Source organism: Schistocerca americana, chromosome 7 (genome assembly GCF_021461395.2).
Source record: "Schistocerca americana isolate TAMUIC-IGC-003095 chromosome 7, iqSchAmer2.1, whole genome shotgun sequence".
NCBI classification, from domain to species: domain Eukaryota; kingdom Metazoa; phylum Arthropoda; class Insecta; order Orthoptera; family Acrididae; genus Schistocerca; species Schistocerca americana.
Genome location: NC_060125.1, coordinates 297939475 through 297963171, shown reverse-complemented (window position 1 = coordinate 297963171; position 23697 = coordinate 297939475). Strand labels below are relative to the sequence as shown.

The window sequence follows — 23697 nt, the reverse complement described above, 5'->3', positions numbered from 1 at the left end:
TCATCGCCGCAAGATCAAGCAAGACTGTCTGATCTCCCGCGTGCGGGCCGGCCGTGCACAGCTGTGACTCCTGCAATGGAAACAACTCAGTGCTCAACTTGACATCTCTGTTGGTAGTGCTGTCACAATTGTTCACCAGTTGGGATATTCAAAGGTTTGTTCCCGCTGGGTCCCTCGTCTAACCGAACACCATAAAGAGCAAAGGAGAACCATCTGTGCGGAATTGCTTGCTCGTCATGTGGCTGAGGGTGACAATTTCTTGTCAAAGATTGTTACAGGCGATGAAACATGGGTTCATCACTTCGAACCTGAAACAAAACGGCAATCAATGGAGTGGCGCCACACCCACTCCCCTACCAAGAAAAAGTTTAAAGCCATACCCTCAGCCGGTTACAGTCTTCTGGGACGCTGAAGGGGTTATTCTGTTCGATGGCCTTCCCCATGGTCAAACGATCAACTCTGAAGTGTATTGTGCTACTCTTCAGAAATTGAAGAAACGACTTCAGCGTGTTCGTAGGCACAAAAATCAGAAGGAACTTCTCCTTCTTCATGACAACGCAAGACCTCACAGAAGTCTTCGCACCCGAGAGGAGCTCACAAAACTTCAGTGGACTGTTCTTCCTCATGCACCCTACAGCCCCGATCTCGCACCGTCGGATTTCCATATGTTTGGCCCAATGAAGGACGCAATCCGCGGGACGTACTACGCGGATGATGAAGAAGTTATTGATGCAGTACGACGTTGGCTCCGACATCAACCAGTGGAATGGTACCGTGCAGGCATACAGGCCCTCATTTCAAGGTGGCGTAAGGCCGTAGCATTGAATGGAGATTACGTTGAAAAATAGTGTTGTGTAGCTAAAAGATCGGGGAATAACCTGGTGCATTTCAATGCTGAATAAAACAACCCCTGTTTCAGAAAAAAAATGTGTTGCATTACTTATTGAACTGCCCTCGTACTTTCCCTGACTGTCACCGTTGGTTATAAATGTCACAAAAATCATTTGTTGTGAAGTCATAACAAAACATATTACAAGCTATTGTTGTACAGAAATATCTGGGTGGAGGATATGGATGGAATAATTGACAGTTTACATGAATACATGCAGCCATAAAAGAGTGAACTCTATTGAGCCATGGAAATGATGCATAAACATTTGCACTTGAGAGAGTGAGAGCTGCCAAAATCATGTATACTGAATATAAAACACAATAGTTCTCATGTGAGGGAGAGTATATCATAGCAGTGTTGCCACTGACATTTATGAAACCCAGACGAATTTTTATTACTGAATTAATATTCAAAAGGCATATGTCTTGTTACATACAGTAGAAGTTGTTAGTTCTTTGAAATGAACAATAATCTGTGATGATGCACAGGATCTCAAAGTAATTCAACAGGCCACTGTATTTATGGCACAGGTAAATAAAATGTCAAAACTGCACTACAAAAGGACACATAAGTACTTACCTTCGAATAGCACTGTGACAACTCTGCTTCAATCCACTCCAGAAAGTCAACAGTGAAAATATAATGAATTAAAGCCTTTGGCAAACTGTTGTAAAAGCAGAGAGCAAGAGATGAACGAATGACTGCTAGACTAACCATGAAATCTCTGTCCCTAAAAAGAAATATAAATATGAGGTATTAACAGTAGTTCAAAATCAAAATAACAAAAAATGCTGATGACATATACATACCTGAGAATAAGATCTATCATTGCAGAAAAAAAAGAACCTGCACCGGTGGGTGTATAGCCATGCACATAACAAAGGGTGAGCAATTTTTCTGCAGTTTCAGCAAGTACATGTGCCTTATTATGTGTAATATAGTCCACCATTCTGTCAACTGTTGTAGGTGCCAAGTAGTCGAAGCTGCGAAAGTTCCAAACTGCATCTCGTATTATCCTTGATGATAGTGGATCATTACATTTTTCATATCTGGAAGTATTTTTTTATAAACAGGTGTGTTTACAAACATAATGTTCAACATACATTGTAATACCAGCAGTAAAAGCATAGTTTTATGCTGCACTAACTGAACAGTAAAATCTTTTCAGTTTTAAATGATGGTCACCAATGTGATATTTTTTCTTAAATATGTTATGAATGGTTAATACTGAAGTCTAGATACTTAATTTCAGTGGTAATTTCTAAGTACATCTGCAATGAGTGGTGTTCAACAAACCCTCTCATTTTTCAATGTGGCTTATAATGCTGATAAATTGCCCTCTACTTGCAAAGTTAATCCTAAATATTCAGTTATTTATTTCAATAAGAGAAACATACTTTCATAGCTCCACAACAGTAGTTACATGGCCCTTACTGTGCCGTATCTGCAAACCATATTCCTTAATCATGTTAAAAGTAGATTTTTTCTGCATGAGAATTCAAGCCCAGGTAAAGGGCATTCACTACAATGAGTACAAGAGCACAGAAAGAATGACATTTGGGAAGCCAAGTTTTACATTACATATTTGACTAGCTGGAGAAGATTAGTGGACTAGGGTAGAACTAGATGCTTCTTTTACAAAGATGTCCTTTATGCAGAATGAAATTTTCACTCTGCTGCAGGACGAGGTATTGGTGGAATTACAGCTGTAAGGACGGGTCATGAGTCATGCTTGGGTAGCTCAGTTGGAAGAGCACTTGCCCACGAAAGGCAAAGGTCCCGAGTTCGAGTCTCGGTCCAGCACACAGTTTTAATCTGCCAGGAAGTTTCATGCTCTTTATGATTTGCGATAAGATTAAGGTTGCTCACAATCAAGACCTGTAGTTTCATTATTAGAATATATAAAATTCATATAATGGAAAGTCCAGGTTGGAATATCAACAATTTATGAAACAGATAGATCGCTATTTCGTTAAGATGACTGTTGAGTTGCAGACAGGCATAATGAAAAGACTGTTACACACTGAGCTTTTCGCCAAAACTTTCTTCAGAGAAGAAAAGAAAACGACACACATACACACAAGTGAGACTCCTCACACACATATGACCACTATCTCCAGCCTCTGTGGCTAGAGTGCAACTCTTGCATTGGATGAAAGCATCAACCCCGTTTGTGTTGGGGAAGGGGGAGGGATAGCGGGGTACAGACGGGAGGGAGGGGGGGAGGGGGGAAGAGAGAAAAGCACTCTCTGGCAGAGCATGTCAGCTGGACAAAGCCACTAGGCACAGCATCAAGAGGCTGTGGGATAGGGGGGACGGTGGGTGGGTGAGATAACAGGGAGAGGAAAAGATGAGTAGGTATGTTGGCAGAGAACGGTGCACAATGAGAGTGAGAGGATGTGAAACAGGAGGAGGTGATAGGACAGAGGAGGCAGAAACTGTTGGATGTAGGTTGTGGAGCAGTAGGTTATTATAGGTTGACGCCAGCATAATTTTGGGAGCAGAAAATGTGTTATAAGGATAATTCCAATTTGCAGAATTTCAGAAAAGCTGGTGGTAGATGGAAGGATTCAGAGAGCCCAGGTTGTGAAGCAGCTACTGAAATCACTTCCCTACACACCACCATCCCTCATGCCCATGGTCTTGCCACTACTGAACACTATCCCTCCCAATGTCCTTGAGACTCAAAACCCACGACCTAATTCCTCATACACATTACTAACTTTATCCTGACACACAGCTACTTCTTCTTTGAAGGGAAAGTATATAAACAAATCCACGGTACAGCTACGGGCACCTGCTTAGACCCCCCCTCCCCCCTCAAAGCCAATCTGTTTATGGGTCACCTAGAAGAAACCTTCCTAGCCTCTCAGGTATGGTTCAGGTTCATTGATGATATCTTCACAATCTGGACTCAGGGTCATGACATCATACTGTAATTCCTTCACAACCACACCATCTCTCCCATCCGCTTCACCTGGTCCTCCTCAGTCCAGCATGTCACCTTCTCCTCTCTGATGGCTCCATCCATACCTCTATCCCCATTACACCACCAACCACCAACGATACCTCCACTTTGCCAGCTGCATTCCTTCCACACAAAAAAATCCCTCCAGTGCAGCCTGGCCTCCTGGGGAAGGCAAATCTGCAACGACAATGATTCCCTTGCTAAGTGTTCTGAAGGTCTCACAAGTTCTTCATAGGCAGGCACTGCCACCAGACCTAGTCCGCGAATAGGTTTCCCGTGCCATTCCCATGCACCTTTAATCCTCCCACCACCCTGACCAACCTGCTACAAAGCAGCAACACGTTTGTCACCCATTACCACTAAGGACTGGAACAGCTGAACCACATCCTTCTCAAGATGCTTCCAACCCTTCCTGAAGTGGTGTTCTGTTGCCCCCCCCCCCCCCCCCAACCTTTCCTCACTGTGCCACTCCCTCTCCCAAACCCTAGCTCAGGGATAATATACCTGTGGAATATCCAGGTGCAAGACCTGACCAGTCCGCCCACCCAGCACTTCCAGTCCCGTCACTGATTTATCCTATCCCATCATAGACAGGGCCACCTGTGAAAGACGCCATGTCATATCCAGCTCTGATGCACTCTTTGCAGTTTTTTTCTTTTTTTATTTTTTTTTTTTAAATATTGGTAAGATTATCAACAAGATGACCACTAGGACAAATGACCACCACTAAACTATCCCAAAGCATTCTCCGCTCCCAAAATTATCCCAGTCTCAACCTACGATAACCTGCAGCCTCACACCCTACATCCAATAGTTTCTGACTCCTCTGTCCTATGACCTCCTCTCACTTCATGTCCCCTCACCCTCACTGTGACCTGCTCGCTGCTAACACACCTGCTGATCTTTTCTGTTTATCTTGTCCCCTCCTCGTCCAATCATCCCCCCCCCCGTACCTCCCCCACAGCCACCAGACACTACACTTTGTCCTGCTGCTATCTAGGGATCATACAATATCACGAACATAACCAATCTATAGACAAGCACAGTGATAACAGTATAAAAAGTGGCAGTGGCAACATATGGAACAGAGATCATATGGAAAACACATAAGATCAGAAATTTTGAAAACAACACAAGAAGTCGAGACAGTGTTCAAGAAATGGATCCTAGGACTGGGAAGAACATCATCCCTTACATATTAACTTATTAAAGAGATTTATTTTAAAGAGAACATCAGATTACAAGATTTGCTATGTTCCATAGGACCATATCTGAAACTGACTGACATTATGAACCAGATGAAGAGGGATATAGACGTTGAACTCTACAGCACACCAGCCATGATGGATGACAGCTGGACCAGATAGTGTAGGAAACAGAAGCACATCACAACAAGACTTGAAACACCTGGATTTCATTATAAAATACATCCAACAACAAAATTCCATGAATCAACTGGAGACTGTACACTGAGGTGACAAGTCATGGGATAGCAATATACACATACACAGAGGGCTATAGAATCACTTACACAAAGCATAAAAGGGCACTCCATTGGACAAGCTGTCATTGTACTCAGGTGATTCATACGGAAAGGTTCCCGATGTGATTATGGCTACACAATGGGAAGTAACATATTTTGAACATGGAATGTTAGTTGGAGCTAGACATATGGATATTCCGTTTTGAAAATCATTAACGAATTCAATATTCCGAGATCCACATCTCTAAGCTGAAGCCAGCATGGTGCTTACCAATGTACTATCTTTGAACTTCTAATATTTCCTATCCCTTGCTCTTCATCTCTGTGTCACTGCACGTGGGGGCCCCCTCAATCACAAGTCTGAGTGGTCTGTTCCCACTTTCCAACCTTTCCCTCTCTATCCCTCTTTTCTTCCTTAAGGAAAGAATTAACATTTTTGAAAGATATGAATGGTTTTTTTCCTACTTTTAAATGTCTATCAGCAGTGCTTGCCACTTCACCTCCTGAAGATAAATAAGGTCAGTCCACGCCCTCACCCACTCCTTTGGGTCAATTGTCATTAGATGTGTCACCAATAACACTAGCAAACCTGAATACCATGGATTCAACAGTGACAGTGTCCTTTATTATTTTTACATCACCACCTTTTTCCATGCCACCACATCCCCTGGGGTGAAACATCATTGCATTCATACATCATTGGACCCGTCATCAAGCAGCTTAACAACGTCAAATTCTATGGTTTCTGATTAGTTTCCTTCCCCCTCCCCATCACAACTCTTAGCTGAGCTAGTGGTGTCTTAAACCCAAAGTACTTTTTCCTAGATTGTAAACCAAGTGCATACATATCCTAATCCTACAGTGTCGTCATCGTCCCCCCCCCCCCCCCCCCCCCCCCCCGGACTGAAAGCCATATATATTCCAAGTCTGGGTGAAACTGTTCCAGGTGTTCCAGAGTCATCCTTTGCATGCAAACCCTTCTATCAACTCTCCAACAGCTAGATATTAAAAGCCATTGGAACTAACAGTAATCAGTGCAGCAACCCCAAAAGTTACGGATTAAATATTCATACAGTCTGTTTTCAGTTATTTTAAAATGCTATCCTCTTCAAATTCTATAATGATCATCTTTTAAAGTACCTTATTCTAAACAACTTATTACTGAATTACTGCACACAATTAAATATAAGGGACAATCAAAAATTTTGCCATTTCACGGAGCTGTACATGCAAAGTAGCGTGACTTCAATGCGGGTATAAGCACCAACAGGTTTAGTGTGGGATTCATGTCTTTCTACAGTATGTGTGGTAAATGTGGAAATGTGAACTATGCCAATGTTATTACCAAATGCGTCCAAACAGGACCAACATGCAGATATTCTTTTTTCTGGCTGCCAAAAGACAAACACTGACAGACATCTGTCAGAGAATGAAGAACGTGTGTGTGGCAGCAAGCCTGTCGAAAACCACCACTGTGGAATGATGCACCAAGTTCCTTGCTGGTTGCTTCGTGATAATGCACGTCCCCGTATCGCAAATGTTGTAGATACAAGTTATGCCAACTCAAGTGGAAGAGACTCGAGCAACCACCCTATAGTCCTGATCTTTCCTCAAGTGATTATCATGCCTTTGGTCTGGTAAAAAAGCACTTAGGCTGACGATTCCTGGCAGATAGGCATGTGCAGCAGGCAGTTACAGACTTCTTCCTGCAGCAGGACACACTGTTTTCTCAAACAGGTACCTTCAACCTGGTGTGTCGGTGGGATAATTGCGTCAGTGCTCATTGTGATTGTGCCTGATTGGCTCATTGATTCTGGGCTGTACTATGAACTGAAATTTTTAATAGTCCCTTATACATAACAATTTTTCTGAATGTGAATGAAGTACAATAATGAAAAGCCACTAAATCTTAAATTTTATTTCTATGTTGTGAATGGTAGCAGCTCAATAATAAACTGAAAACATACCCATCAATGATGTGTTCAAAAATATCAGTCTGCGAGCTGCTTCTGGGATTAACAAATGCTCTTCCTATCACATTAATAGTTACAATGTCCAAGTTTTTCTCACTCAAATGCCTCTGAGCACAAGTATTAAGTACAGAATTAACTTTTGCATACTGAGTTAACAAAATTTTATGAGCACCCTTCTTATAACACATTTCCACTCCACGTTGAAATCCTCTAGATATATTCAAGCAGTCAACTGAAGTAAACTGTGGTGCCATTTCAACCAATCTGTCAACTACTCTTGCAATAAAAAGCTCATCAATAACTTCTCCTTGGAAAGTGTTTCCAAAAGCTAACAAAAATGCTGCTATCATTGCGAATTTTGATGGAATTATACCAGACAGACCATTTTCCATTTCATGCAGTAGCCACTGAAGCAAGCTTCTTTCAAACTCAAAATGCCTATACTTTCCACCAAGACTGTTACTGAAATGTATGTACCTGCAAAATAAAGACACAATGATAGCATTCACTTACACACAAAAAATTTCAGGTAACATTCAAATATATAAATACCTATATGCAGTTCTCAGCAACTGGGAGCCTTCCCTTTCTGCTTCAGAGTTTTCTAAATCTTGGAGCATTTTATTCCAAAAGGCATCACACAGACGTGTGTCATGTGTTTTCAGGTGCCACATCAATTTGAAAACTGTTGGGAGAGAAGATGAGAAGACGCTATCTTGAATATGCTGCCTTGCCAGTTCTTCAAAAACATTTTTCTTTGATGGTGGTGAAAAGGGAACCACACAAGAAAGAAGTTTTGCAGTTGCTTCCAATGTTGCTGCAGACCTGCTGTCATCATTACTTATTCTTGAAAGAAACTTATTCGCACATGATTTTATTTCTTCCAAGAGATCAGCAGGCTCCAGATGACTGACAAAAACCTGAGGAAGATGATGCATTGGAGTTTGTTCTTAAAGATGCCATGTGATGGGAAATAAACACACAGTAAGTGCAAAAATGTAGTTCCAAAACCGTGGTCATCTCATCAACAGGAACAATGTTTAAATAAGGAAACAGACTGACATATCTGAGGCACACAAATACTTTTTCTTCATGAACACAGAACACTGAAGCAGATATGAGTGTACTCTATGACATTCTCTGATTGTTTGCAATTATTTCATCTGTGGAAAATTTAACATTGTATTTACAAGTGTAGGTTACTTATCACAGACACACAATTAATTCTGCTCGTAAAAGGAACGGAATAAAAGTAAAGCATAAATAATGAACACAAAGAAATTACAGAAGTTCTTTTCAATGCAATTGTTGTGAATCTTATATATTTGAAATTAGAAGAGCAACTGCGGGGGCAGGTGGGGTGGAATCCTATGAAATTTCTGTTACATAGCAAATTAAAAAAAAAAAAAAAAAAAAAAAAAAAAAAAAAAAAAAAAAAAAAAAGTGATTAATTCAAATATTAAATGTTTAGTGAATGAAAAGGCAAGTAAGGGAGGTACAACCTCGTTTCCTGAATGTTTTGTCCACGAAAATTTCCTAATCCTACCCGCAGTAGGCAGAGTCACACATGGCCATTCATTAACTCCACGTATCAATTTTACTCTTTGAATAAAGGGGGGAGGGGGGGGGGGGCAACACGGATTCCATTTCTTCTGTTGGCAACATGAGCAAGATGGAGGAACAAAGCTGTGTGAATTGAGAATATTGTTGTGCCATATGTCAAGCCAGTGAAAGGTTGTTGAGGATTGAACAATATCTCCTGATCCCACAGTGGAAACAAAACAGTAGTTTGCTGGATTCTAGGTCCCAGCTCATACGTTTGTTAGCCATGCATTCCAGAATCTTTGCCACACACCTCATGAAGTGTCTATTCTATGATAGCTATTTAGTAATAATAGCTCCAGGTTGGCAAACAAGGCTGCTTCACTCCATGAGTCAGGAAAGACTCCAGTCTGCCAGATTTCATCCAAAGCAGCTAGGAGTATGTCTTTCATCTTCTTGTTAACACTCCATACCATGCTGTAATGGATCTGACTGTCATTTTTTGTAGTGTACATGGTCCCCTGACATTGCAAAATCCAGATTTCACATAGGAGGAGCAATTCTTCAGCAGTGTTGGATTGAAGTTCCAGTTGCTCCACTCCATTAAAGCCTAAGGGATGGAGGAACTCAGTTCCCTTCAGAAGCATTTACCAAAGCGGTATACATTATCACTGCCAGGACAATATCTAAATATTTGGTTTGGAGACAACACATAGCTCAATACAGTAGAAACTGGAGACTAGCCTTGTTTGCTAGTAATCCTCCTAAATGCTTCCCATATCTTTCAAGAGTACCCAACATTACGCTGTGTGCAAGCTGCCTCTTAAGCCACTATAAAAACTTTCTGAGATATACACTGGAGGGACAATGGGTCACACATAATGTTAACCTCATAACACTGTGTATTGTTCTGAGGTTCAAAACTTATAAGTTGACTGCACAGCATCTGTCTTGCTCTACTGAATATTCATCATGGAGGCTTGCTTATGGGAACTGTTCTAGCAGAGAAGTGGATTTAGATACAGAGATGGTCACTTGAATGCAAATCATTAACTGCTTCAAACAGAGCAATACCTGCAATAGCAGGAGAGAAGAACGAAAGGTTAACAACAGAGATTGGTATCACTGCATAACTAAAGCAAGTATTATCATCCTTATTTAGAAGTCATAGCTTTTCTGACACAAAAGACCCTAAAAAATTTGAATGATTGGATAATCTGACAAAGAACTACACAGTACATTGAAATCTCCTACAAGTATGAATGGTTAAAGAGTGTCATGGAAAATGTCTTTGAAGAAGGCTTTTTGAGGTCGCAAATTAATGTACATAGTATAACATTACAGATAATGTGCACGATTTCAGTGCCTGGTTGAACAGCTACTGGAAAAGGGACAGAAATGGTCTGTATCATTCACATGTAATATCATGCTGCCTGGCAGTATTCTTTCAGTGGAGTGAGTATTGCTTCGACATAAGGGCATCAATATGTCTGCTGTTGACACAAGTAAAAGGCTCTTTTACATGGTAAAAGCTTCAATTTCTCCACATGTGAACTGAACTCATTGTAGTAAAGGAGTCATTTATCTATCGCAGAGGTTTCTGACTCCCTCTTTTGTACTTAGAGCCAAAGAGCCCATTCCAGAAACCTCAAAATCCATTACATTCTTCATCATTTTGTGTAACAGGTGTCTTAGTTATGATGTGATTGTTTTCACTGTTTTCTTGCCATTTCATTATTTCCCCTCGCCTACTTGTCTTTCCAGTTCAATGGAGACAATTTAGGCTGAGGTACAGGTACATTTAAGTGGTTTCCCTTCCAAAGGTGTTCACATGTCACGGGCTGAGACTTCTCTGATCACAGGAAATCACTTTGGAGTTATCAGCAGGCTCATGTGGAACTTTATTTGCACTAGCACAAACACTTTGTTAACTCAGGATCCAGAGTTCAAGTGTGTGTTGATTTCTGATGTTCTTCTCCAGCAATATTACGAAAGAGGTTGGAATTGTAAGGGCCAAGGAGACTTGTATGCCTTTCCTCCCACAGTATACAAATAATTGAGGACACTGGATGGAAGTGCTACTCTTGGATGAAGAGGCTGTCACAGGAGATAAATTCATGGAAGGCTGCATCAAACCAGTCAATATACTGATGAAAAATAAAAATAATATCTATTTAGTCACCTCCAGTTCTTGGATTTTCAGAGAAGGAAGATTTAGAGTTCAAGTTGTCCAAATCAATGAGGTCTTTAGGGATGAAGCACAAGCTTGGATGCAACAGGGTCAGAGATTTAATTATTTATGTCTAGTACGAACAAGAAGTTGTTATGAGTGTTTATTAATTGCAAGAATCCAGAAAATCAAAACATGACAGTAAGTTCATAAACACTCCAGAATTCACTTAATAGATTTATGGAAGCCATGGGAAACCTAATTCTAGATTGTGATCTGAAGCTCCCTCTGCCTGAAAGTGAATGCTATGTCTTAATCACTGCACCACTTCATTTCATTTGGATTTTTGGCTCTTCCAGGCAGGTTAAACATTTTCTGCTTCACACTTGGTGATAAACTGAACAATTACAGAAACAGAGATTGGGAGAAGTACTTGTTGTTCCTTTAGCAAGAGTGGCTATACTGTAGCTCCTTTTCCAACCCTGTCCTTTGGTACCCGAATTTCCATTGCTTGTAACACCTTGTGGGGTTCAAGCCTAAGAAAGTCATATTTAATAGACCTGTAAAAGCTAGTGGGTCAAATGTATGCGTTTCTTCTACAGTACTATTCACACATCACATTGTATTTCACACTGCAACAACCCCTCAACCACCCAATCCTCCTGAAGCTCTGCATAATCTGTTCACATAATATCTCTACATTTTACCACATCCTTCCTACACTTAATAGTGAGGCGTAGTTGCAAGACAATGGGGTACACTTCAGTAAAGACTGATTTCAAGAGGCTTTGTGAATTTCTCTACATCCACACAAATATTCTGTATGCTAACGTTTGGTGTGTGGCGGAAAGTACCATGTGCCGCTATTAGTCACTTTCTCTCCTATTCCACTTGCAAACAGAGTACAAAAAAAAGTCTAAAGTCTCTCATCTTGTCTTCACAGTCTTTATGCAAAATGTATGTTGCTGGCAGTAAAATCATTCTGCAGTCAGCTACAAATGTCTGTTCTCTAAATTTTCTCAACAGTATTTCATGAAAATAATGTTGCCTTCCCTCCAGCAATTTCCATTTAAGTTTGCAAATCATCTCCTTAACATTCACATGTTAACTGACACTACCACTAACAAATGTAGCAGCATCCCTGTCAACTGCTTTGATGTCTTCCTTTAATCTAACCCGGTAGGGATCCCAAACACTTGAATAGTGCTCCAGAACGCGTTGCATGAATGTTCTATATGTGGTTGCTTTTGTAGATGAGGAACATTTTCCTAAAACTTTCCCCATAAACCAAAGTCGACCATCTGACTTACCTTGCCTTCCTTGTTCATTCCATTTCACATCACCTTGTAACAGTACAGCTAGATATTTAATCAACGTGACTGTGTTCAAACTTTACAACATTGTTTTTCCAACACATCTGTATTAACTTCCAGTTTTCTACATTTACAGCATGCTGCCATCCATCACACCAAACTGAATATCTGTCTAAGTTATCCTGTAACCTCCCACAACCGCTCAACAATGAGTGCCACAAACACAGTGTCATCAGTAAACAGCCACAGACTGATGTTCACCTTATCCATTAGATCATTTGTGTATACAGTGAACAAAAGTGGTTCTATCATGCTTCCCTGAGGCATTCCTGACAATACCCTTTTTATATCAATATGATGTCGAAACAAAAGAACTGATGTCATTGGTGATCTTGCAGCTATCAAAGAATGAAATTACATTGAAATCCAGGCCTTTTGAAGCTGCTTACAGGTGTTAATAAATATCAATGGGGACAGTTGAAAATATGTGCCCCAACCAGGACTCGAACCCAAGATCTCCTGCTTTACATGGCAAATGCTCTATCCGACTGAGCCATTGAGGACACAAAGCATTCCATCAGAATTTCTAAAATCCTTAGGGGAAGAAACAACTATTCATTTTGGTATGCAGAATGTATGAGCCTGGCGATATACCAATCAGACTTTAGGAAAAATGTCATCCATATAATTCACAAGGTTACAAGAGCTGACAAATGCACAATCAACTTAACAGCTCCTACATCCAAGTTGCCGACAAGAATAATATACAGAAGAAAGGAAAAGAAAATGGAGGATGTGTTAGATGATGACCAGTTTGGCTTTAGGAAAGGTAAAGGTTCCAGAGAGGCAGTTCTGATATTGTACTTGATATTGGAAGCAAGAATGAAGACAAAACAAGACATGTTCGTAGGATTTGTTGATCTGGAGAAAGTGTTCGACAATTTCAAATGATGCAAGATGTTCAAAATCCTGAGAAAGGCGGGTAATATACGATATGTACAAGAATGGATACGGAACAATAAGAGTGGAAGACCAAGAATATAGTGCTAAAATTAGAAAGGGTGTAAGACAGGGATGTAGTCTTTTGCCCATACTGTTCAAACTATAGACTGAAAAAGCAATGATGGAAATAAAAGGAAGATTCAAGAACAAAATTAAAATTCGAGGTGAAAGGATACCAATGGTAAAATTTGCTAATGACATTGCTGTTCTCAGTGAAAGTGAAGAAGAATTACAAGATCTGCTGAATGGAATGAATAGCCTAATGAGTATAGAATATGAACTAAGAATAAATCGAAGAAAGACAGAAGTTTTGAGGATTAGCAGAAACGAAAATAGCGAGAAACTTAACATTATAATTGGCGATCATAAAGTACATGAAGTTAAGGGATTCTGCTACCTAGACAGCAAAATAACCCATGACGGATGGAGCAAGGTCATAAAAAGCACATCAGCATTGGTAAAAAGGTCATTCCTGGCCAACAGAAATCTACTAGTACTGAACAAAGGTCTTAATTTGAGGAAGATTTCTGTGAATGAATGTTTGGAGCACAGCATCGTGTGGCAGAGAGATTTGGACTGTGGGAAGACCCGAACAGAAAGGAATAGAAGCATTTGAGGTGTGGTGCTACAGAAATATGTTGAAAATTGGGTGGACTGATAAGGTAAGGAATGAGGAAGTTCTCCACAGAAGCTGCGAGGAAATGATTATATGGAATACACTGGCAAGAGAAAAGCACAGTATGATAGAACACTTGAAGACTTCAAGGAAACACTTCATGGTACTAGAGGGAACTATGGAAGGTATAAACTGTAAGGGAAGACGGAGATTGAAATACATTCAGCAAATAATCAAGGACAGAAGTTTCAATTGCTATGCTGCGATGAAGAGGTTGGCACAGGAGAGGAATTCACGGCGAGCCACATCAAACCAGTCAGATGACTGATGACACAAAAATTCATTTGAAGCAAAAAAAGTCTAGTGAACATGGCCTGTACAATGCATACCTGAAGAGCTATGAGATGTGTTTCACAGTTGTGAAGGAAGGAAAAATACAATCAGTCTACATAGTATACTGCTCAAAAAACACTTTTGATCTTTGAATATTCCTTGAATATGTGGCACCTGTATCGCTTGAATATGTGGCATCTGTACCATTTAGTACTAACAGGGGAAACTGAATACATACAACAGAGTTAGTGTATGCTTTGAGATAGAAGCAAAATATGCAACGAAAGTATACTTACAATGTTTCCAGAACCAGTTTTAAATCAGGAATCTTATAATATACAACAACCCCCATACTTATCATCATATACGGATTGCTACGCCAAGATTAGACTACTATACATGAAGGCAGTATCTGTTCCCAAAAGAACAGATACCATTGACGACCGTGTAGAATGAAATAATAATTAAATCGACACCGTAGCTGCAAACAGGCATTGATATACATCATTGGGGACATGCTGAAAATGTGTGCCCCAACCGGGACTAACTCGGGATCTCCTGCTTACATGGCAGACACTCTATCCATCTGAGCCACCAAGGGCACAAAGGATGGTGCGTCTGCAGGGACTTATCCCTTGCACGCTCCCCAGGAGGCCCACATTCCCAACATGCCCACACCACTACATTCATGGTGCGCCTAATAGATGTTTGCTTATAACACTCATTACTCGTGGCATATTAATATTCCAAATCCCGTACGAGTTGGGGCATAGTGTGTGCATTCGCACAAGGAGGTCAATAGCCGGATAGCCATATTTTAACTATATATGAAGGTAGTATCTGTTCCCGAAAGAACAGATACCATTGATGACCGTGCAGCTTCTCTAGAATGAAATGATAATTAAATCGGCGCCCTAGTTGCAAACAGGTGTTGATATACATCATTGGGGACATTTTGTAAATGTGTGCCCCGACCGGGACTTGAACCCGGGATTTCTTGCTTACATGGCTACCCGGCCATTGACCTTCTTGTGCGAACGTACACACTTATGCCCCACACTTGTGATGATATACATCATTGGGGACATTTTGAAAATGTGTGACCCGACCAGGACTTGAACCCGGGATCTCTTGCTTACATGGCTACCCGGCCATTGACCTTCTTGTGCGAACGTACACACTATGCCCCACACTTGTACTGGACTTGGTAGATTAATCTGCCAAGAGTAATGAGTGTTACGGGCAAACATCTATTAGGCGCGCTATGAATGTAGTGGTGTGGACATGTTGGGAATGTGGGTCTCATGGGGAGCAGTCCCTGCACGTGCACTATCCTCTCTGTCCTCAGTGGCTCAGATGGATAGATCGTTTGCCACGTAAGCAGGAGATCCTGGGTTCGAGTCCCGGTCGGGGCACACATTTTCAACATGTCCCCAATGATGTATATGAACACCTGTTTGCAGCTAGGGTGTCGATTTAATTATCATTTCATTTAAGACTAGACTAATTACAGCGTGCACACAGCATCATTCTTCCCACGCTCCATTCGCAAGTGGAAAAGGAGGATCCCTAATAAATGGTGCAATGAGAAATACCCTCTGTCATGCACTTCACAGTGGTTTGCTGAGTATAGATGACTATGTAGAAGAAGAAAACTGTTACAACTGAATTCCTGTTACAATTAACTTTATGAGAGCCTACTAACTGTTCTCTAACTGGACCTATTTTGGTGATTTTTAAGTATCCACTTTTCATCTATCTGCAAATTATTTTTATTAAATTAGCTAAAGAGCATTATTTGAAATAGAGTTATAATGGGAACTGAGGCTTAATACCCAATGGCAACAACAATGAATGGTATATAAGAGCTTAAAAACTAACTCTTTCTCCTGAAGAAGTGATCAAAAATTTATAAACATGCAGAAATTACCTTATGCAGCATAAACAACTCCTCTGGAGTTAGTTCTGAGACTTTTCCCTTCAAAGACAACAACAGAATCTTTATTGTTGAAGCATTTTTTTGTGACCATTGTGGAAGACTGAGAAATACAGCAGCCTTAAGAATTGTCCTTGTCCCCTGAGCTGTCATTTCTCCTCTTGACACGAGTCCCTCAGCTATTTCCTTGTATAATTTTATAAAAGACCAGTTCAGCAGAGCATGTGCATTTTTCATGCACACTGTTATTAAGTGGAAGTCTTGTATATTTTCACATCTATCTGGGGAAAAAGTAATTGTTCTAATTTACCAAAGGAGTTGGAAAATTCAGCAAAATATATAGAACTTTACATTACTATAAGCTTTTGTTCTACTGGAAGAACTCCACATTAACCACACATTACACTTTCTTAACATTAATGACAGGATGTTTCCATTCTGTGATTACTATGGGTATATAACACAACTGATAGATGTAAAAAGAATAATGAAGCCTTACCAAAAGTAGCATTATTTCTCTTTGAATGTTAACAAATTTCTGCTGGATGCAATCCAGTTGGGCATCACAAGCATAAAAATCTTATAATAGTATTGAACCAGAATGCTACCGTAACTGATGTTTTATTGCTATAGTAGCAATAGGCCTGTTTCAGCTCTATGACTATTTTTAGGTTATCTGCTGGCAAATACACGTTGTTAACAGTTGTAAAATGATAACTAATAACTATTTTATTCGATTGTGTTTGTTAGTACTTATATCCATATTGCATCATGCTACTCTCGCTGTCTTACGTTCTGATTGCTGCATAAGGATCTTCCATTGCCAGCCCTGGCAGCCCTGCAGCCAGGTGACTAGCGCGAGTTTTGGTGTTCTTGTAAAGATAAGTCATTTTAGATTATAAAACATATAGATTAGTACTGATTACGTGGTAAATAGGTGTATTAATGTGTCTTTTAAGTGTACCATTAAAAGTTTCATTTTTCTTTACGTAATAAAGCAGAAAACGCGAAAAGACCGTACAGTCATATTTTCTGTTTACGTTCTGCTGCAGCAAATCTATAGAATTTCGTTTAGGTGTTCCTTGCTCTCTGCAACAATTTAAATTAGCGTACCTCTTCATTATTTAAGTAGCATTTCCGGAAAGTAGCGGAAAGTTTAAGTTGTTGTTTCAGAAACCTTGTACTTTTGTTTTTGTTTACACAAAGTTGCATATAGGCCAAATTTGTGTAACTGAATTTTCATGTTTATCTGTAATTTAACTGACTTATTCTTAATAAACCATTACGTTTATCATGAGTGAAAAGTGCTTGACTTGCCGTAGAATTGTTAGGTCGGGGATTTGGTGTGATGGGTGCTGTAGTTTTTTCCATGTGGGTGACTGTAGTGGCGTGGGAAAGGGGAAGTAAATGAGACTCATCAGTGGTTTTGTAGGTTTTGTAGTAGAGATAGGATGATACTAGAACAGGAGGGGAAAACTGCCGCCCTTCAGGCAGAGTTAGACAAGGCCAGGGGAGATCTTGAGAGGTTAAGGAGGGAGAAGGGTAAAGAGAGGTGGGAAGTGGCAACAGGAGGAACAGGCCTAGAACTTTGTCTGATAGCTTCATGGTGAATGTGGAAAATAGATTTGACCTGTTGCTTCAGTTAGAAGCTGGTGAGCCTCAAGCAGTTGCAGGTGTAGACAGGGCACAACAAACTTTCAGCAGCAAATTGAAAAGTAAGAATGTAAGGATATCAGTAAAGAGAAAGAAAGTGTTGTTGTTAGGTAGTTCCCATGGAAGAGGTGTTGGCCAACTTTTGCAGGATGAACTAGGATCAGAATACCAGGTCACCAATTTTTTTAAACCTAGTGCTGGTCTGGAGCAGGTGATAGAGGATTTAGGATCACACCGTGGTTATAGTGGGTGGGGCAGGTAACAGTATTGACAGAGATCCGGGTACAGTATAGAGTGTGACCTGGCGAAAATTGCATCAGCGTCGAAGCATACTAGTGTTGAGTTTGTATCTGTTCTTGGGCGCCATGACTGACCTCATTTGAACTCTTCTGTCAAGAGAGTCAATTTTGAGCTGGAACGGCTGCTTATGTCGGGTACAGGGTCACACATTGGTGTGGTTCCTGTTGATTCTCTCAGAAAGTGGGATTATACTAGGCATGGCCCTCACCTCAACAGGAAGGGGAAGGGTAAATTGACTGGGGAAATAGCAGGAAAGTTAAAGGGGGGAGGCACTGTCATGAGTGGTAAAATACCAGTGGTTATAGGGTTCAGAAAAGGCCCTTTTTTAGGGTAGGGAGAACAGAAAGAAAGCAAATTTTAAGAGAGGTTGGAACTGAGACAAACCTTAAGTTTGAGAAAGAAATCAAAAAACATAATTCCAGCTTATTACATCAGCATAAACAGCTATTGGTTAAGAATTTTCAACAGTCAGCAGATATTATAACTCTACCAAATTTTAACTCAGTCAATGTGAAAGATCAGCTATCTTTATTGCATCAAATTATTCGAGGACTGAGAAATAAAATTAATGAATTAACTATCTGCATAGATGAATTAGAGTCTTCAAACCCAGCTGACATAATCTGCCTCTCTGAACATCATGTGACCACTGGTATAGAACTTTTAAGAGTTACAGGGTTTAGGTTAGCATCTCATTTTTGTAGATCAGGAATGGAGAAAGAAGGAGTTGCCACATTCATTAGGAACTGTCATAAATTTAAGAACATAGACATTCATAAATTTTGCCTAGAACAGCATATGGAAGCATGCACAACAGAATTAGAATTTCACAAAAAATCCTTCATAATATTAAGTGTATATCGAGCACCTGCAGGTAACTTTAATCTGTTTGTAAACCACCTTGAAGATGTACTGGCCCATTTAACAACCAAAAACAAAGAAATAGTGGTTGCTGGTGATTTCAATGTAGATTTCCTTAAAGACTCTCCCAATAAGAACTTATTTGAGTTAGTAACACTATCATTCAACTTAATTCCCACTGTAAAGTTCCCCACTAGGGTAGCCACTTGCTCACAAACAGCCATTGATAATATCTTTATAGAAAAGTCCAACGAACAAAATTATATTACAAAACCAATAGTCAATGGCCTCTCAGACCATGACATGCAGTTCCTTCTGTTAAATGTTAATACTGAACAGGACATAAAATCTGTTAAATCTGAGCTCAAGAGGGTAATCAATAAGCCAAAAATTGATTATTTTGGGACACTCCTCAGAGACATTCACTGGACTGATGTTTACAGTGCCTATGGCATGAACGAAAAATATAACACTTTTCCTAATAAAGTGCTTACCTTATTCGAACACTGTTTTCCCCCAAAACTTACCAAGGTTAGAGCAAAGTCTACAAAAAAGCCATGGATTACTCGAGGAATAGGGGTATCTTGTAAAACAAAAAGAAAACTGTATCTGTCAATCCGAAACAGTTCCGATGTTGATGCTATAGCACATTACAAGAAATACAGCAAAATATTAAAGACTGTAATACGGATGTCAAAGCAAATATATTACAAGGAAAAGATAGTCATATCAGATAACAAAATAAAGACAATATGGGATATAGTGAAGGAGGAGACCGGTAGAACCAGACGTGAAGAGGAACAAATAGCATTAAGAGTAAATGATACATGGTGACAAATGTGTATAGTGTTGCAGAACGTTTTAATAAACATTTTATAACTGTTACCGAAAAGATGGGGTTGTCAGGTTCGGTAGATGCTGCTATGGAATACCTCAGACCAGAAATTTCAAGCAACTTCCATAATATGAATTTGACCCTCACTACCCCAACAGAAATAATGTCCATCAAAAAATCTTTAAAATCAAAAACATCTAGTGGGTATGATGAAATATCAACAAAGTTAATTAAGGAATGTGATTCTGAGCTAAGTAACATATTAAGCTATCTGTGTAACCAGTCATTTATCAGTGGAATATTTCCTGAATGGCTGAAATATGCTGAAGTTAAGCCACTGTTTAAGACAGTAGATAAAGAAATAGCATCAAATTTCCATCCAATTTCACTGTTGCCAGCATTCTCAAAAATTTTCGATAACGTAATGTACAGTCGGCTTTATAACCATCTTATCTCAAATAACATACTGTCAAAGTCACAGTTTGGATTTCTAAAACGTTCTGATATTGAGAAGGCTATCTACACTTACAGTGAAAATGTGCTTAATTCATTAGACAAAAAATTGCAGGCAACTGGTATATTTTGTGATCTGTCAATGGCATTTGACTTTGTAAATCACAATATCCTTTTAAGTAAATTAGAGTATTATAGTGTAACAGGAAATGCTGCAAAATGGTTCAAATCTTATATCTCCAGCAGGAAACAAAGGGTTTTATTAGGAAAGAGACATGTATCAAGCTATCAGGCATCATCCAACTGGGAACTAATTACATGTGGGGTCCCACAAGGTTCCATTTTGGGGTCCTTACTTTTCCTTGTGTATATCAATGACTTTTCATCAGTAACATTACCAGATGCAAAGTTCGTTTTGTTTGCCGATGATACAAACATTGCAATAAATAGCAAATCAAGCGTAGTCTTAGAAAGATCAGATAATAAAATATTTGTGGACATTAATCACTGGTTCCTAGCCAATTCTTTGTCACTAAACTTCGAAAAAACACACTACATGCAGTTCAGAACTTGTAAGGGGTGTCCAACGAGTATATGTCTAACATACGATGACAAGAAGATAGAAGAAGTGGACAGTGTTAAATTCTTGGGATTACAGCTTGATAATAAATTCAACTGGGTGGAGCACACCACAGAACTGCTGAAGCGTCATAACAAATCTAGTTTTGCAATGTGAATTTTGTCAGACATATAAAAATGAAAAAGCTGGCATACTATGCTTACTTTCATTCCATAATGTCATATGGGATTATTTTTTGGGGTAATTCATCAAGCCAAGCTAAAGTTTTCCGGGCACAAAAACGTGCAGTACGAGTTATATGTGGTGTGAACTCAAGAACATCCTGCAGAAGCATGTTTGGGGAACTGGGGATACTAACAACTCCTTCCCAATATATTTATTCCTTAATGAAATTTGTCATTAAAATATATCACTTTTTGAAACCAACAGCTCAATCATAGAATCAATACAAGAAATAAGAATAATCTTCACAAGGATTTAAAGTCACTTAGTCTTGTACAAAAAGGTGTGCATTATTCAGGAACACACATTTTCAATAACTTGCCAGCAGCTGTAAAAAGCTTAACAACCAATGAAATTCAGTTTAAGAGAAGCCTAAAGGATTTATTGGTGGCCAACTCCTTCTACTCCACTGATGAATTTCTCAGTAAAACCAACTGATATATATCTATATTTTCCCATGTGGAATGTTTCCCTCTATTATATATAGAGTGTTGAATCTCTTTGCCTCTGTATATGTCTGTTTGTGTCTGTATATGTGTGGATGGATATGTGTGTGTGTGTGTGTGTGTGTGTGTGTGTGTGTGTGTGTGTGTGCGAGTGTATACCCGTCCTTTTTTCCCCCTAAGGTAAGTCTTTCCGCTCCCGGGATTGGAATGACTCCTTACCCTCTCCCTTAAAACCCAAATCCTTTCGTCTTTCCCTCTCCTTCCCTCTTTCCTGACGAAGCAACCGTTGGTTGCGAAAGCTAGAATTTTGTGTGTATGTTTGTGTGTCTATCGACCTGCCAGCGCTTTTGTTTGGTAAGTCTCAACAAACTGTTGCCTCATCAGGAAAGAGGGAAGGAGGGGAAAGACGAAAAGATGTGGGTTTTAAGGGAGAGGGTAAGGAGTCATTCCAATCCCGGGAGCGGAAAGACTTACCTTAGGGGGAAAAAAGGACGGGTATACACTCGCACACACACACATATCCATCCACACATATACAGACACAAGCAGACATATTTAAAAACTCTAGGAGCTCTAATTTTGCTGGTGTGCAGATGTATTATGAGCACCCAAAGAGCTGGTTCTCTTGTTTCTGGGCTCATGTGAAACTACTGATGTTCTTTCACTATTTACAATCAGGCCATAATTAAGTTGAAAATGCCATCTTTGTTGACAAAGTTTTCAGCCTGCCAATCCCAGTCACCTCTGGGCGCTGTCTCATAAACCTAGGCATATATGCCATGATTCCTATTGCATTGCAGCTCATGGAACTCCAAATTCTGTGAGAACTGTTAAGCAACCGATAAGTTACTTGGCAGTATCAGTGACATGTTGTTTGTGCTGCAGGTATTAGACCTCCATTGCCATAGTTGTTCGGCCAACATACTACATAGCAAATGGAAACATAATGCTGCAAATTCCTAAGCATGTGTCATCTTTCGTGTTTCTGAATAGGTTGATTGCTTCCAATGGGCATGTCACATGCTTGTTATTTCTTAAGTATGCATCAGACAGTAGGCCATTGGCTTTGGATTTTATTCTTACTCTCTTCACATATTAACTTCACACATAAGTTCCCTTTCAATTTGAAATCTGGTACATCCAGTTTTGTGAAATGCCATATGTTCTGCACACCAAAGTATATAGACCACATGTTTCCATGATGGACAATGACAGGTGAACCACATTGCCTCACTTAATAATGACATATAAGAATTTTACCTGTCCTTTCTCTCTCTAATTCCATAACAAACTGGACACTGGGATGGCATGAATGGAAATATTGCAATAACTTATTTAGTTTTTGTAAACCAAGTGGTTATATGGCAAACATGCCATTCAGGTAGCAGGAAAAAGAAAACATGTTTGTTTATATATTGATGACTGCAAGGCTTCTTCCTGCAAATGTTCCATAAACAAGTTTGCCAAAAATTACTAAAACAGGCTACCCCTTTAGTTCTTTCGAAATAATACAGAATAAGTAAGTCAGCAAACACCTGAACAGGGCCATCAAGCTTCCCACAAATAACAGTTTCTTTAATGGGCCACTGGTGTGGCTGTTTTCTCTTCCAACTAATATGCAACAAACACCCACCAGGAGTGTCTGAGCACCACTGATTTAAAATGCTCACTGCACAAGAGTTACTATAAGCTACTGGAGGAGCCTGTAGGTACTGTTCGTGATATAGCTGGGTTCTGAGAGTAGGTACTTGCCTGCTCACTCTTCAGTTTGCCTATGTAAATACTTTCTGAACTGTCCATATCATGTAGCTAATTTAACCCTGCTGGTTAAAAGATGCCACCTAAGTTATTGCACCTTCCAGTTTGCGGATATACATCAATTTTGTGACCAAAGGTTGTTGTTGACTTCTGGTCTGTTACTTTCACTTACCATTCATTGAAAATCAATGCCCAGCATTTGCTGTTACTTCATGGAGTTCACTACAGACCTGACTGCTTGCAGTATACTGCAGCAGAGAATTTTAGTGTCATCAGAGAGTGCTAGAGAATCAATTATTTTTTAAACACATGCCAATATTTATGCTTTTAGTTTCAATCTGCCACTTTTAAGCTCGTTTTC

The 23697-nt window shown here is 39.7% G+C and overlaps 1 protein-coding gene across 2 annotated transcripts in view; it reads right to left on the bottom strand.

Moving 5' to 3' along the window:
• Positions 1 to 23697, bottom strand: part of LOC124622265 (FAST kinase domain-containing protein 1, mitochondrial) — a 48207-nt gene that overhangs the window by 22552 nt on the left and 1958 nt on the right. For both annotated transcript variants that reach the window (XR_006980610.1, XM_047147927.1), the window contains exons 2-6: positions 16223 to 16509; positions 7869 to 8236; positions 7311 to 7793; positions 1702 to 1941; positions 1472 to 1622 (exon numbers count right to left, since the gene is read on the bottom strand). Coding sequence is in view for 1 of the 2 variants with exons in the window: in XM_047147927.1 (XP_047003883.1) it covers positions 1472 to 1622; positions 1702 to 1941; positions 7311 to 7793; positions 7869 to 8236; positions 16223 to 16509 (1529 nt within the window). In the remaining variant the exon portion in view is untranslated. The remainder of the gene's footprint in view (positions 1 to 1471; positions 1623 to 1701; positions 1942 to 7310; positions 7794 to 7868; positions 8237 to 16222; positions 16510 to 23697) is intronic.